Source organism: Erithacus rubecula, assembly GCF_903797595.1.
Source record: "Erithacus rubecula genome assembly, chromosome: 3".
Classification (NCBI taxonomy): domain Eukaryota; kingdom Metazoa; phylum Chordata; class Aves; order Passeriformes; family Muscicapidae; genus Erithacus; species Erithacus rubecula.
In genome coordinates this window covers 140,851,728-140,867,706 of record NC_136689.1, presented here as the reverse complement: position 1 = coordinate 140,867,706, position 15,979 = coordinate 140,851,728, and the positions used below count along the sequence as shown (strand labels likewise).

Genomic DNA, 15,979 nt, shown 5'->3' with positions numbered 1-15,979 from the left:
GAGAGTTCAGAATACCTGGGTGTGTTTGGACTGAAAATGGATGAGATACCTGAAGAGTTCAACAGCTGAGAATGAAGGAGGGAGAGGAGCTGTTTAAGTTCAAGGACAAAGTGTTGGCACAAGAAGGGACAATTGGACAGGAGCTGAACTCAATGGTCCTTATAGGTCCCTTCCTACTCAGGGTATTCCACAATTCTATGGTAAGAAATGTGAAGTGTTGGCTGTGTTTGGGACTGGGCTTTTTCCCTTTGGATCAGCTACTGAATTGCTCACAGGAATTCTCCTTGACATTTTCAGTCAGAAGGTGCTGAGTTAATTTACAGAGTCCAAATTATTGTATCAGCTTAAGCAGTGTTCCTGCAAGTGTCTGGACCCTCTGAGAAGGACAGTAGCTGCTGGGTGTGGGGAATAGAACAGCCTTTACAGATAGCTGATTATAGAAACTGAAATGCATTTATTTCCACAGTGGGATTTTGTGGATTTCAGTGTTTGGCAATGATAATTCCAGACAAGATGAGGAGAAATTCATTTTTGCTCATAATAGCTTGAACTCTTTAATGCACTAAACATTTGGCTGCAAAAAATGAACAGATGCTTTGCTCTTTAAGAGATAATATGTATCACAAAGGGCTTGATTCTTTTGCTTTCTTTCTCCTTTCCTTCAAACTGTCTTTGTTCTTTTTTTCAGCCTTGTTTCTTCTATCTTCTAACTCTACCAGCACCCAGGAGTGAAGGAAAGTAACTCTCAATGCAGTTGTGCTGCCAGTTCTGTCTGTTCTGTCTTCAGCAAAGCATTGTAGTGATTTTGTGTGTGTGGAAGTTCCATGTCTAAAGCTAAATTATATGGAATTATATAAAGCTATGTACTTTTATTGACCATACTTTTTCCTGACCCCATATTGTTGGATAAGCTGTTAACAAGATATAGTAAGATCCCTGTTTTTCATGTGCCTGTTACAGATGCAATGTGATGGGACAGTGTGAGGTCAGGTCACATCTTTCAAATTGCCCATGATAGGTGCACTTCTCTTTTGTGCTCCAGTGGGTTGTGTGTGATTCAGGAACCGTGTAAATGGAATTCAGGGGTTGGAGCCTAAATCATGATTTACACAGATTGTCCTTCATGGTTTACTAAATCTTACAGAGTATATGTGAGCAGGTAGCCTACTTTACCTGTAAAAATTTGAATTCTTTTTGCTATGATTCAGTAACAGACTTGTTCATTAAAACTGGGTTTGACTTCTAATACTGCAACACTGCAGCACGTTTCTATTTTGTCTTCTGATGCTGCAGCATATTTCTAGTAGTATCAGTGAGCTGCTGCTATTGCAAAAGCACAACTTGCTTACAAATCTCCAAGCAGATTTATCTGTTTATTTATTTTTGTCTCCAGGAAGGTAAAAGACCATCTAAATTATGAACACAGAGTGTTTAACAGTGAAGAATTTCTGAAAACAAGGGCGATCGGAGACCAGCCATTCTACAAAAAGGTAAATTCAGTGCTGTGATTATCTGCTATTAATAAATCTATATTTTAGAATTAATACAAATATCTGGAAATTTAAAGGTAAAAAAGTGATGAATCCTACATGAGAAACAGTGTTTGTTCAATAAAGCTTCCAATATGTGCAAATGTTCTTAAAAACAAAGACTGAAAGGAACTACTTAATGTATCCTAAGGAGAGAAATTGCTATAAATGCTATAAATGAAATGGTGGCAATTTTATGAATTAAAATTTAATATTAGTTTAAAACTCATATGTACATATTTAAGAAGAGCTTTGAGCAGCTGACACAATTACCAAATAGCAAAGTGGCAGGTTTGCTTTCAAGTGAGTCTTAGAAAGTAACACACTATGGAATCGTTACTAGTGGTGTCTGGAATTATATTAAGAAAACTCAAAAAAATCAATTAAGACAAAAATTTGGAATTTCTTGGACATACAATTGCTAGCAAAATATGCCACCTACTGGAAGAATACTGGAAATTGTGAATCCTAATGCTTTTAGAGATGTTGTTTACATTGGACATTACAAGCGGATTAGTAAGAGGCATTTGCACATTTATGTAATGTTTTATATAACTTATGTAAATTTATATAAATTTTATATATAATAATATATTAAAATATACATGCAATGAAATATATATAAATATATATATCATATATATGATTTATATAATAGACATGTTGTATAGCCTCAAAATCCAGATTTCACCTTGTTTAACTGTGCAGAGATGAGAGGTGGTGGATTTCCCCCTTTTCAATTCACACTTGGAATTTTTTATTGTATCCTTTATCCTAAAAGTAGCAATTTGACCTTTTAGAAGTTATTTCTGAATGATACCACAATAATTACCTAAGCAGGGAACAGTTTTGGGGCTTGCCAGAAGAAAAGATGATTCACTTGTATTTTCAGTAATTTAGAGTGCTCCCAAATTCTTATTCCAAACCATAGACAGTATCATCAGCACCTGGTTTAAGTAGAAAAGATAATACTAAACTTGTAGCTCTGTTTTGAACAGTATTTCTCTTTTTTGTTTGGTTTCACCTCTTGGAGGGCAGTTTGAAACTACTGTTTGCCACTAAGCAAATATCATCAAAGTCCAGAAAGTGTATGAAAACTTAATTAATTTTCACTTGAAGCTTTCAATCTTTTTATTTTTGCAATTACTGAATTGGAAGGTCCAATTTTCCATGCGTAAAGGTAATAAAAACGAACAAAAACATGCTAATAAAAATGTAAATTTATAACTGATCCACAGTTAACTCCTTTGTGTCTCACAGGTTTTAGAGACCTACATGTTTCACTCTTTCCTTAAAGCTCGTCTGAACAGAAAGATGGATGCTTTTGCTCGGCTTGACTTGAGTACCCAGCCTGAAGAGGACAGGTACAGTCTTCTCATTTCTTATTCTTCTGTTGGTATAGGTGATAAAAGTCCTTTTGATCCTACTGGTATGAGATAAGGTCATCTATAAATAAGATAATGATTAATTATTAACTCACTTATGGTTATTGTAAAAGAGTTATGTGAACACATGGCTGTTGAGATTGTAGAAATAATACTATGATACAAGAAAGAAAAAAAAAAAAAAAGGGAAGTAATTTAGTGCATATGTATACTGAGTTCTTGTTGGAACCCAGAAACCTGAGATTTTTGAGCTTTCTGTGCTTTCTGACACTGAGCCCCTGGAGAACACTGCTTTTTACTTGAGGCCTTGGAAAAGGCTTCCAAAATTGAGTGATGGAGTTAGTCACAGGTGTGTAGTTAAAATAGAAGTGTGTGAGTTCACATGCTGAAGGGTTTTGAATTTGAGGTTTTTAGAATACAGTAATAGGTATGGGACAAGATGGAGGATTTGGAGTGTTGTCTCCTTTCTGTCTTCTTCCTTCTTCATGATTTCAGGTAATAGTTTCTAGTTGGATAGTTGGTGCTGCACTGGGAGCACAGGAGTTTGGTTATTGGGTCAAAAGTATAAATAATATAGGTGTCAGTTCTTTATTGCAGTGTTAAGCTATAAAAGACCTTGTAATTAGTTTGATTTTTTTTTTATTTTACTTACTTTTAACTGGTAGCTAGAAGTCTTGCAGAACTTTCTGTACTTTAGATAAGATTTCATAGACAACTAAGCCCAAACATGAGAAAATTTGTCCCCTTCATGTTTTTTTTTATTCTCCGAGTGAAGACAAAAAATGAAGACAAGCCACTAATTTAGTGGTGCAGTTACCACATTTGCAAGTTCTGAAACTATTAATATGTTATTTTGCCTTTGCTCAGGTTGGATCTGATGTTTCCCAGCCCCAGAAGGCTGACAATAGAGAAAATGGCTTCCAAGCGGATGAGCGCGGAGCGCAGGGCCAGCCGGCGCATGGTGATCAGCATGCCCAACCTGCAGGACCTGCAGCTGCCTGAGGGGCCCACCAGGAACTCCTCCCTTCGAAAAGTGGGAACTGCTCTTGGTGAGGGAAGACTGGGATGGACAAAGACACTTCTGCTGTCTTTTGGGGTGACATCACTGAGTGATTGTCACAGACACACTGTTAGCTGCTGTGAAGAAAGGATGGGCTGAGTCACTTTGAGCTGGGGTCTGTCTCTGCTTCCCCTTGCTTGTGAAGTCAGTCTGTAGCCTGCTGTAAGTTTTGCTGGACCACAAAAGTGTGATTGGTCCCAGTGGGATTGATATTGGAGAATTGATTCTTGAGTCCTCACCCACTTTATGTCCAGCTCTCTACTACCTTTAATTTAAACACAGGCTTAAGCTTATCACTGTTCAGAAAACTCCATGAGAGATTTTTTCTTTTTTTGTTTTTTTTTTTACCTTTTCCAAAATTTATGTTATCTGATTAGGGAATATTCTCATAATAGGGATGATAGATACAAAAATGCATTTGTGTCCCTAGCACAGCTGTTTCTTGTAATTGCTGTGATGGAGATTCTGTTTGTTGTTTATGGTATTGCTGGTTGTGAAGATACTTGTACTCCTTTCCCTGATCAGTGTACTCTCTTGGTGTTTGTTTCTAGCTATGAGAACGCCCTCCAAATCCATCACCACATTCAAAATTCCTGAAATTCACTTTCCACTGATGTTCCAGTGTGTTCACTCTTACTACACAGACTTCTTCAACCACCTCAGCAAAGCTATCAGTACCTTACCCCCCGAGAACTCTGCGTTGCTGGCAAGGTACTTCTACCTCCGGGGCCTTGTTAGCTTGATGCAAGGGAAACTACTAAATGCACTTTCTGACTTTCAGAACCTAGAAAAAACAGACTTAAGAATTTTCCCTACTGATCTTGTAAGAAAAATAGTGGAGACCCTGCCTCGCTCAGAGCGCTTGCAGGCAGACCGCAAACCTGAGCTCAAGAGGTTGATAAGTCGAGTGATGGAAAAGCAAAGGGAAGTTCTGAAAATAGATGACCACGTAAAAAATTTTGAATTGCCAAAAACACACATGCAGCTGGATGATTTTGTGAAGAGAATTCAGGAGTCTGGGATTGTCAGGGATAAAGACACTATCCACCGGTTATTCGATGCCCTGACAGTAGGTGAGTATGAGGTTGTTGGTGGTTTTTTTGATTATTATTTAGCATTGTCACATGAAAAAGGAAGATTTACTCAAACCCTTGGTGTTGGTTGGTTTGTCAGTGCCCTGGGAAAGCTGAGCCCGTTGTGCCTGACCAGTCTGTCAGTGTTCCATTGTGGGGGCCCTTCACTGAGCAGCTGCTGCATGGAGGGACGTTCCACTGACTTGTCCAGGGTCACCTGCCAAATAAAGAGACACCTCCTGGGTGTCCTTACCCACTGCCAGCACACTTGCAGGACTCACATTAACAGCTTAAAGAAGAATACTGTCTATTAGTAAAATTATCAGAGTTTGAGAATTGCTGGTTGTAATATCTGACTGTCAACATGCTTTTAAAATAATATGTTAATTCAAAGCCTTATATGGACAAGCTCTAATCCCCAGTAAGAGCCAGCTTGAAATAATGATTCAGTGTGCCTAGAGTGTGATTTTTACCCAGTAGGTGATCTATGGGAGAGAAGACTGATCCCAGAATTTATATGGAGTCTTGTCTAACTTCTCCCCATTCTTAACTCACTTTTATACTATTCCTTTACGTTTAGGTGGAGCTGGACTGTCACACATTTTACTCACATGTTTTACTCAGTGAGGAGTGGTTGTACCTTGGGAGTGTATCTCAGGATAGTGCCTGAGATAACCTTGGGAGGGGGAAATGTGCTTAAAATGTCTATAATTCTATGCCCAATAAAAAGGCACAATTTGACATTTACTGTCTTTTCTAAACCTGTCATCCTGTACAAATCTGTGTAACAGTTTCTCACACTAAAGGGGTTCTAAAAAAATTTTTAGGACAGCAGAAACAAATTGATCCTGAAACATTCAGAGATTTCTACAACTACTGGAAAGAAACTGAAGCAGAAGCTCAAGAGGTGAATCTGCCACCAGCAGTAATCGAGCATCTAGATAAAAATGAATGTGTCTACAAGCTATCCTGCTCAGTTAAAACCAACTATGGTGTAGGGAAAATAGCTCTGACCCAGAAACGTTTGTTCCTGTTGACTGAAGGAGGCCGTCCTGGCTATGTCCCAATTGCTGCTTTCAGGGATATAGAGGTGAGCACCAGCTTCCTGTCCTCTGGCATGCCTGTGGGTGTAGCTTGTGTCCCATTCTCCAGAATGAGCTGGCTCTCAACATAAAGTTTCAGTAAGGGGAGTTGGGAGACAGTGCTGAAGTTGCTATGTGAGTAGGAGGTAAAATTCTGGGGGTTTGGAACAAAAATGTCATGAGTGAAAATCAAGAGGTTATAACCTCAGAGAAATGTGTAGAGTGCAGCAGATAGGATATGGAGTAGATAAGTTTAATAACAGGAGCATTAAATGTGCTCATGTGACTGAGATATTAGTGGGTCATCTTATATCCACTGTAGAGCAAAGGCTTTATAAATCCAGCTCTGCTTAATGATGTGTATGGACAACTGAAATAATTAGCTGTAATTAGAGAAAGCTGCCCTGTGGGCTGAGTCCTGAATCTTCTCTTATTTGGGTACATTCTCTTTGTTTTCTCTTTCCTGTAACTTTCCAGGATGTTAAGAGCACTACTGTAGCTTTCCTTCTTTTGAGAATACCTACTCTGAGGATTAAAACTTTATATAAAAAAGAAGTCTTTGAAGCCAACCTTAAAACTGAATGTGATCTCTGGTACTTGATTGTGAAAGAAATGTGGGCTGGAAAGAAAATGGCATATGATCACAAGGTATATAAATATGGGAATTTGTAACCAAATAATATTAAGAATGTGTTTTCTGTTTCTATTCTAAATAATCTATGCACTAATCTTAGTATTTCATGGTACATCTCTCCCATGAAGAAAGATCCATCTTGGAAATGGGTATCCATCCTATGTCTGCTGTACCTTTTCATATGGTTTTGTTTGCATATCCTGTATTAAGTTGTGTCAGATCTCAAGTATTCCTGTAATAACACTGGTTCTGACTCCCTGCTGCAAGACCTGTCTTGGAACATGAGATGTGGGAGTGGGGTGTGACAGCAAGTGACAGGAATTGTGCTGCAGGGCACCAACTGCCTGGTGCTTGTGCTAGACATGACACGTGTTGTGATTTTGAGCATGGTGTCTTGTAAGAATAATGAGCAATAGATAAACTACAGTAAGACTTCTGTCTTTAGGATCCTCAGTATATCCAGCAAGCCCTGACAAATGTTCTTCTGATGGATGCTGTGGTTGGTGCCCTGCAGTCCTCCAAAAGCATCTATGCAGCCTCTAAACTGTCTTATTTTGACAGGATGAAAAATGAAGGTCAGTCATAGCAATGCTACAAAGCCTGTTGGTGTTGCATCATCTCTTTCTGCTCTTTCAGGTTGTATTCTGTTTTTCAAGCTGGTTATATGTAGAAATACAAAAAGACATTAGCCTGATTGCACTTTCACAAATGCAATTTAATAGAAAGTAGAAAGTTTAGGGTTTGTTCCTTCCTTTTTTTCCCTTTTTATTCCCCCTGCCTTTTTTGTTTGTTTGTTTGTTTGGTTGGTCTTGGTTTTTGCCTCTGTGTCCATGCTTTTGCTTCTGTCTCCATCTTGGATGCTGTGTTTTTGTCATGTCTTTTTAGATTCCTTGGGTGGTGGATGTTTCTGCTACCAGAATTCATACAAGTGGTGTTTGGGCTCTGAGCTAAAGCTTGAGCAAAAGAAAAGTGAGAAATGTGAATGAATGGTGTAGAACTGCTACTTCATAAGAACTGTAGTTCTATTCTAGGCTTAAATGTGTACTTCACTACCTTCTAAAATTTATTTTAGTGCCTATGATGGTCCCCAAAACAACTTCAGAGACACTAAAGCACAAGATCAACCCCTCAGCTGATGAGACATTTCCACAGGCAATAGATGTCTTGCTTTATACTCCAGGTAAGATGATGTGTTGCTCTCTTTAGGTTAGCCCTGCTTTAATTAGCCAATAAAGCACATTATCTTATAACACCTGGTATTATGCCTGCCTGATGTGTTCACATTCTGACATGGATTGGTTGTGTGTTGAATATTAAACCAGAAAAAACATTTTACAAGAACAGTAATATTGCATATTAAGATACTCCAAGGCATAGTTTTCACTGTGTTAATTTGCCTTTCTCTGCTCATATGCCTTATCACAGACTTCAATTCTGTGTTAATGGGCTGATTTCTCATTAAGGTTTCTGGCTCACTTACTGAGCTGGGTGGATGGATGGATGATGCTTCCCTGTTGATCAATATTCATTGTTAGGATTTTATTTTTCAGTAGAGTCCTGTGGAGGAGTTAGTTTGAACCACAGTACAAGGAATAGTGTGGAGAGTGTTGGATTTAGTGGTGGTTTTTTCTTTCTTCAAAGTATGAGAGGCTTTGATGGAGTAGACAAGAGTGAGTGGATTTATTAGTTGTATTTACAGGGCTTAAAAGCCTTCCTGCAATCCCAGTGAGCTCAGCTCTTAGTCATCAATGAAAGAGATTATCTCTGCCCTGAGTATCTTTGGAGTATAAGATTAAACCATTGGGTGAACTCAGCAAACAGATGATAACAAGGACAAATGCATTGTGAGAGCTGTGTCAGTCAATAACTGATGATGTAAATTCCAGAAGATGCATTTCATTACAAACCTGCTCTGCCAAATAATGGCTTTCCAACAGGTCTCCATAAGTATTTTCTTTTACCTCTCTCATTTTCACTACTTTATATCTAGGGCATCTTGACCCTTCAGAAAGACTGGACAATGCTCATCCAAAACTCTGGTGTGCTTTAAATGAGGGGAAGGTGGTGGTTTTTGATGCCTCTACCTGGTCTATCCAGCAACACTGCTTCAAAATGGGCTGCTCTAAACTGGTAAGACTGGCACAGGACCACAGTCCCTGCTTCAGCTGGGTGTGGTTTTGTGTGGTTACTGTAGCCTGTCTGACTCCAAATCACATAGTTCCTTGAGAGTTGTGGAGTTGTTTGGGCTTCAGTTAGCCTGATGAAGTGGAAATTTTTGAGAAAAGCTGAAAGGAGGTTAAATGGATTAATAATGAAACAAGTCAGTTGGTGAGAAGTGATGGTTTGGACTTGGGATGGCCTGATGGGTTCTTGGTGCAGAAAGCAGGATTGAAACAGTTGAGGAGAAAGAATAAAAGACAGTTAACCCAAAGAGAAGATGAGAAGGGGAGTCCTAGGAATAGATTAAAATTCACCCATACTGAAGAACTGGAGCTTGGGAAGAGGTGTAAGGAAACCAGGTAGATGCTATTGAAACAGTGACAGAGCTCTAAAAAAAAGTGTCTCAACCAGCAGGAGTAGTTTGTGAAAGAGCACCTGAAAGAGTAACTCTTTCTGTGAAAAGGGAATCTGAACCAGGCATGCAGCTGGGTGGAAAACACTTAGTAGAGAGAACACACAGAAAAGGGACTGGACATGTCACTTGTGTGAAAGATGAGAGATTGCTGTGGATGAGTGTGGGAGAGAGTCAAAAAGGGAGCTGTTAAGCTGGTGGTGAAGAGTTTGGTGGAGGAAAGATAGAATTTCAGAAGAGTCAGATACCACAAAAAAAGTTGGCAAGTGATGGCTGGAGGGAGGTAAATGAAGAGTGTGTGATGGAGGGAAAGGCCATTCCAGAGATAGTAGAGGAGACAGTGTTTTCTTAACACTACTTTTAGCTGAAGTAGGAAGTGTGGGTATATTGGACAGTTAGGTTGGCTTCCAATCCAGAGGAAAGGAGCACACTAACTTCTGTGGTTCCCTTGATGCCCTCTGTAATTTTACTTTGGGCCAGGAAGCACACCTTCAGGCAGTCCCTAAGATAAATGATTAATCCTATTTACTGAAGGATCAACTTTGCAGAGAGATCTGTTCTCTCATTATTTATAGAGCAAAGCAAAAGGTAGAACACTGGAGAGCCAAGTCTCCATCTCCTACAGTGACCACCAGCAAACTGCAGCTTCTGAATACAGCCTTTCCTATGCTATATTAAAGACTGATTTCTCTTCTAGGCTTTATTTAACCCAGCTTTTTCTCCCCAGACTTGCATGGTTATGGTGGAACAGAGTCAAGTGTGGATTGGTTCTCAGGACTCCATTATTTATATCATCAACACCCACAGTATGTCTTGTAATAAACAACTGAATGATCATCGCTCTGATGTTACTGACATTGTTGTGGAGAAGAATGGGACACCCAGGTAGATCTAATTTGATTTTCCTAGATGTTGAAAGAATTTAATGTTTTAAATGGGAGGGTTTATCCTGCTAATAAAGTCTTCATTTAGCTCATTTTTTATAGCTCCCATGTTGTGTATGTCAACTATGAATTTCCTTTTTAAATAAAGAGCTCTATGTAGCTTGGAACAAAGATGATAAAGAAATGCTCTTTTGGATGAGGATGAGAACAGTCAGGAACTGGCAGCATCCAGTGAAGAATTGATACAAATGCAGTTTAAAGACCTCTTCACTTTTGCTTTGAGCATGTCATTGACTACATGTTTACAGCAAGCTTCTGGATTTTTCCTGCATCTTTATAAAAGAAATAAGACATTTATTGTTCTGTTCAGGCAAAATGCTTTTGATCTTTTGGTAGCAGTGGGAAGAACGTTGGCTGAAGGTCTTAACCTGCTCTCCTCCCTGGGAAAAGCAACTCCAGGGTCAAAGGTCTGCCAGGTGTTACTGAGTTTCAGGAAGAATTTGTTTAAGTGTTGTAGGAACCTTCTGAAACATTTTCTCATTCTAAGACAGCAGATGTTAAAGGTAAAAAGGAAATGGATAGTATTTGTTTGCTCAGGTGCTGTAGCAAAGGAGAGCAGTTTGAAATATTTTTGTTCTAACTCAAGAGAAAATCCATCAGGCAACATTGTTGAGAGGAATTATAGGGAATGTTTTGTTGTGCTCTACTTCTCATGCATGATGTAATGTGCTCTTGTTCACTGAGCTCTGAGTTAGCCTGCACTGTTTCTGGTTGATACAGAGTTTGTAAAGGATAATCTTGAAGATAATTTAAAAATGAACATCAATTTGGCTTACTGTAAAATTGGTTGTTTTGCAAGTAAGTCTCTTCTGTGTGTACACTCTTTTCTGAACATGAATGCACACTATAGTTGTTTATTTTTAATCTGTGCCAACAGTGAAGCATATTCCAGCAGTCTAGATGGAATGGTGATTGCTTGGAACATCAGCACTCTCAAGGTGAACCGTGTCTTTCAGCTGCCCTGCCAAAATCTCACCTCTATGAAGCTTCATAATGACCAACTGTGGTGCTGTAAGTCCCTTCCACAAATCATAATCATTACAAAAAATAGCTTCACATAAAGAAACAAGATAGTTATTGGATGTCCCATTTTATTTTGCTTTTTTTCATCCATGTTTAGTAGAGATGGAAGAAGTGGGCACCTCTGTTACTAACTCTGTCTCTTTAATATTGAAGGTACAAGAAGCTGCATTCTTGTAGTGTCAATTCACGAGTTTCAAGTGCAGATGAAAATGGAGCACCACCTGAGGGATCTGTGTTCCTCTTTCCTTGGCTTCCAGCTCTTTCCTGAGGTATTGTACTTACTCTGTTGATAGTTTAAAGGAGGAGGGGCCATGTGGCATTACAAGCCCTTGTTATTTTGATGCATTTTCAGTCAGCAGTGCTTAAATGTATCTTTCTGTGCTTTAGAGAGATGAAGTGTGGGTGTCTTACTCTGGGAGTAGTGACCTGTACATTTGGAACACCAAAGACCTATCCAATACACCTCAAAAGATTCATCTTCAGGATTGCTCTGAGATTACTTGTATGATAAGAGTTAAAAATCAGGTGAGAAACATCTTGGCTGTTTTTTCCTCTTGTGGATTTCTTTACTGAAGTTTTGTTTGTTTGCAGCTGTCATTGTCACTGGATGTGTGCATGGGTACACCAGGTTGGAATATTGATTCCCCTTTGAAATCAGAGATGCTAAAGGCTGCCCAACACAAATAGCTGTTGCAGGTCTACCCCAAAATGCTTGGCAAGCCAAGCCCCTCATCAGTAATTAAATGTGTGGTGGCATGCATCTATCAGCCATTGACATTTCCAGGGAACTGCAGAAACTGAAAGTTTAGGCCCTTTGATATTTTATCTTAGGGCTTCTTAGACTAAGCCTTGAAAAAAGGTTACCAGACAAATGACAAATGTCAATTAATTGGCCTATTTTTGTAGATGATATTTTCCTTAATTAGTTACCACATTCCTAATTCAGGACAGACAAAGGACACAATGGATTCCTGCTTTGGCATCTTGTGTCCATGTCACTACTGGCCTGGGTGTACCTGCTTTTATGTGGTATCAAGGGCTGTGCAAATTGTTGTAGTTATGCTGCTGTAGGGGCCCATTCAAGGTTGCTTTGCAAATAAATAGCTAATGGATACCTACTGGGAAAGCAACTTTTGTAATCCTTTTCTCAGATTTTCCTCCTTCCTTCCTCAAACATGATTTTTTTTTTTTAATGGAATAGGAAACTTTTCTCTGTATTCTGCCTCTGGCTAGAGTTTTGCACTAAAATGGAAAATCATTTTAGGATTTTCTTCCCCTAGGCAGAGATTAATATATTTAACCTCTGTTTCAAGGGAGTGAGAAGATTGTTTGGAACCCCCAAGGCATTAAGCTCTCTTGTTCTACTGAAGAACTTTGTTCCTTTTTCTTCTTTTCCTTAAGTAATTTATGAATAAGTTAATACTGAGCCCAGTACTAACCCTTGGGGGACACCACCAGTGACAGGCTCCAAGCAGACCCTGTGCCACCACTTGCACTCCTGTTCCCTCTACACACCAAAGAGTTATGGAGACTCAGCTTGCAGCCTGGCTAAGGCTGACAACAACATTGGTAGGGCTGTCAGTCACAGGCTTTAATTAAAAACAAGCAATTGTTTTTCCTTAAGAAACTGGAGGAAAACCCAGCTGCATGCTGTGTCTGTCTGAAATAGGATGTGTTCTGTCTGGCACCTTGGCCTGTGTCTTTTATTACCTATTATTTGACACAGTCTCTGTGGCTGTGATTTCATTTTGGACTTGCTGGTGCCACAGTTCCCTGCAGAGCAGCAGGTTCATGGATTTCACTGTCAGTCCTATACAAGAGAAGTACTTTCTTCTCAGTGAAACTGAACTATTACTGGTTCCCACATTCCTGACTTCCTTAATTCAGGGTGGAACAGTGGTTCTACATTCAGCTTATCTGCACTTCTGTGAGTTCATAAAGGCTTCTTAGCTGCCTTCTCTCCAACCTAAGGAGTCTTGGCTTTTCCATCTCCCCTGTGGGGATGGTGAGGCCCTGGCACAGTTTGCCCAGAGAAGCTGTGGCAGAGCTGGAGCTGGTCTCGTTCAAGCTGAGATCTTTCAAATCCCCTTCAACCCAAGCCATTTTCTGACCTTTGCTCATATGACAGCTGCTCCTTTCTCTTGGCAGTTTAGCTCTTCCCTGGATTTTCTCTGCTCTTGCAGTGCAAGGGCACACTGTGCCTTGCACAGGGATAAGGGGGAGCATCCCTGGTGCTGGGGATTGGCAGCTGAACATTCCAGCATGGGGCACTGGGGCTTTCCTGAACTGAGGGAACCAGAGGGGAACAGAGACACCCCCTGGAGCTCTCAGTTCATGCCACAGCAGCTGAGGACACTTGAAGAGGACCAGGAGCAATGGTGTCCAAGCCCCTTATTGATGAGGAAATTTTCAGAGTTTCCCTTTTCCATCCAAGCACGAGAGAACCCTCATTGTACCAACGTGCCACATAAAAATCTCTTTGTGTGCTGGACTGAAATGTGCAGCAGTGAAAATGGCTGTGGGTTTGTTTTGTTCCCCCAGCTGTGGGTTGGCAGCAGTGGGAGGCTGCAGGGCAAGAGCCAAGGGAAGATCTTCGTGGTGAGTGCTGAGAGGAGGAGCGTGGAGAAGGAGCTGGTGGGGCACGGGGACGCCGTGCGCGCGCTCTGCTCGGCCGAGGACAGGTACGTCCTCAGCGGCTCGGGCAAGGAGGAGGGCAAGATTGCCATTTGGAAAGCGGGATAGTCACACTGTTCCACACATCTCTGCCTTCTCTGGGGACAGGTAAAGACCTGGGACTGTGTTTACTTCAGCATTTTGTATCTATTTCAACCACCTGCCAGTGTTACTCTCTTGTGTTTATTGGGTTTCCATGCCTGTGTTGTAGAAAATGGAGATCAAAGCAAATCTCCCTTCACACCTTGTCTCCTGCTCCTGCACATTTGGTAAAGGAACAGAAATGGGAGAAGACAGGTCACTGTCTTCAAACTGGACATGAGGTGGTGTGGATGGAGGGTCAGGGTTACCTGCCTGGGGCAGGTCATGTTGGGAACACCAGAGCCAGCTCAGTAACTCCATGGGAGCTCTCTCTCAGCAGTGCAAGGTTGCTTAAAAAAAGGATTTTATGATGTTTTTACAGCCTGTAAGAGGTGGAAAAGGGCACTGAAAGGTAACAAACTGAATGTGCTTTGACTTAGAGAGGTGTCACTGTGATCATCTGTCTGAGCTCAGAGCTGTAGGTGGGCAGTGTCCCTTACCCTTGATGAGATTTCTGGGGCTGTTTTATTTATAATGCAGGCTCAGGCAGGCCAACAGCACTGAAAGCTCTTTCAGCTGAAACAAGGTATTTCTAATGAATATTTTAATTTTTAAATATATTTTTTCTTTGAAAACAATGCACAGCACTTGGCATTTGGAACAGTTAGTGAAACTGATTATTTTTTATCTGAAGCATTAATTTATTTAATTCCTGTATATATTATACTTGCTTTTGGAAGCATCTCCCAGTCCCTGTGCAGACCAATCTCTGCCCCTCCTCCCTTCAGTTTCTGTTTCTGCAATCAGAGGAACTGCTGTTACTTTGAGTAGAACCTGCTTCATTTTTAAGTTCTGCACAGTCCTCCTCAATCCCTGGAGTGAGCACCAGGGGCTGCAGCCTGCAGGAGTCTCCAGAGCAGCATTCCCTGATTGGTGCCTGATGTACAGTGGTTTTTCCACTGGTGACATTTATCTGAAAATAAAACTCATCTGCACAGATTTATTGTTTTATCTGCATCAGTGCAGAGTGCAAAACAGTGTCTAAAAGACTGTTAACAGAAGGACAAAATGGGCTGCTACTTTTCTTAATAAATATAAACCAGTGTAAGGCTAATTAGAAGGGTGTAAACAACTGGAAAATATTATGACTATAAATTTTATTACTCTGTATAATATTTCTGCTGATAAAAGTTTTTGTTATATGGTAACTGAGATTTTACTTTTTTAGCTTTTGTATCAATTAAAGAACATTAAACACTATATTGATATATATTGATACTCTGGCCTCTGTAATTCTTTTTCCTGTGTAACTTGATACTCAACAATGATGATTTTAGAGCTAACTTGCATCCTCTCTGTGTGCTGTAAAGAATAATTGCCTGGGGTTTTCTCTCTGCATGTTCTCTTTTCTTAAACAGCTTCTGCTGTAATGTGTCCCCTTTTGAGCTCCATATCTGTGACTTTCAGGTTCTTTCTTTCCTCCCCTGGCTCAGTCAGGCTGCCTGGGGTAAGTGACAGGAATTATTTACTGAATTCTAAGACACACAAGGGCTGTTAATGAACTTTCCCTGTCTGCAGAACTGAACCAGCTGCACCAACCTGCTGCCCACCTGTTGCTGTCTTCACTGATTTTCATTCCTTTTTAAACCTGGTTTTGTTTTCTTAGCTGGTTTTTACATGCTCACTGAGCATTTCAGCTTTGCTCCAGGATTTCAGCTGTGGGAATGGACCTGCAGTCACAGCACAGTGAGGTTCTGTTCAGCTCAGAGTTTCAGGTACTTCCCTGGGCCCCTTGGTGGTGGGAAGGCTCCTCAGAGCTGTTCTTTTCCCCTCTGAGATCTTGCCAGGTGTAGTTGCCTCTGTGAGTCACTGTCCCCAGTGAAGGGACAAAGGGATCTGAGCTGAGCTGAGCACACCCCATCC

At 40.4% G+C, this 15,979-nt stretch overlaps 1 protein-coding gene across 1 annotated transcript in view; it reads left to right on the top strand.

Moving 5' to 3' along the window:
* DENND3 (DENN domain containing 3) overlaps positions 1-15,332 on the top strand; it is a 31,782-nt gene extending 16,450 nt beyond the window's left edge. Inside the window, exons 10-23 of the mRNA XM_079302482.1 lie at positions 1,394-1,490; positions 2,790-2,893; positions 3,782-3,963; positions 4,526-5,047; positions 5,875-6,137; positions 6,607-6,777; positions 7,209-7,338; positions 7,836-7,943; positions 8,754-8,893; positions 10,063-10,220; positions 11,157-11,290; positions 11,456-11,571; positions 11,690-11,827; positions 13,844-15,332. Coding sequence (XP_079158608.1) covers positions 1,394-1,490; positions 2,790-2,893; positions 3,782-3,963; positions 4,526-5,047; positions 5,875-6,137; positions 6,607-6,777; positions 7,209-7,338; positions 7,836-7,943; positions 8,754-8,893; positions 10,063-10,220; positions 11,157-11,290; positions 11,456-11,571; positions 11,690-11,827; positions 13,844-14,044 — 2,464 coding nt within the window. The 3' untranslated portion in view covers positions 14,045-15,332. The remainder of the gene's footprint in view (positions 1-1,393; positions 1,491-2,789; positions 2,894-3,781; positions 3,964-4,525; positions 5,048-5,874; positions 6,138-6,606; positions 6,778-7,208; positions 7,339-7,835; positions 7,944-8,753; positions 8,894-10,062; positions 10,221-11,156; positions 11,291-11,455; positions 11,572-11,689; positions 11,828-13,843) is intronic.
* Positions 15,333-15,979: the final 647 nt, after the last annotated feature.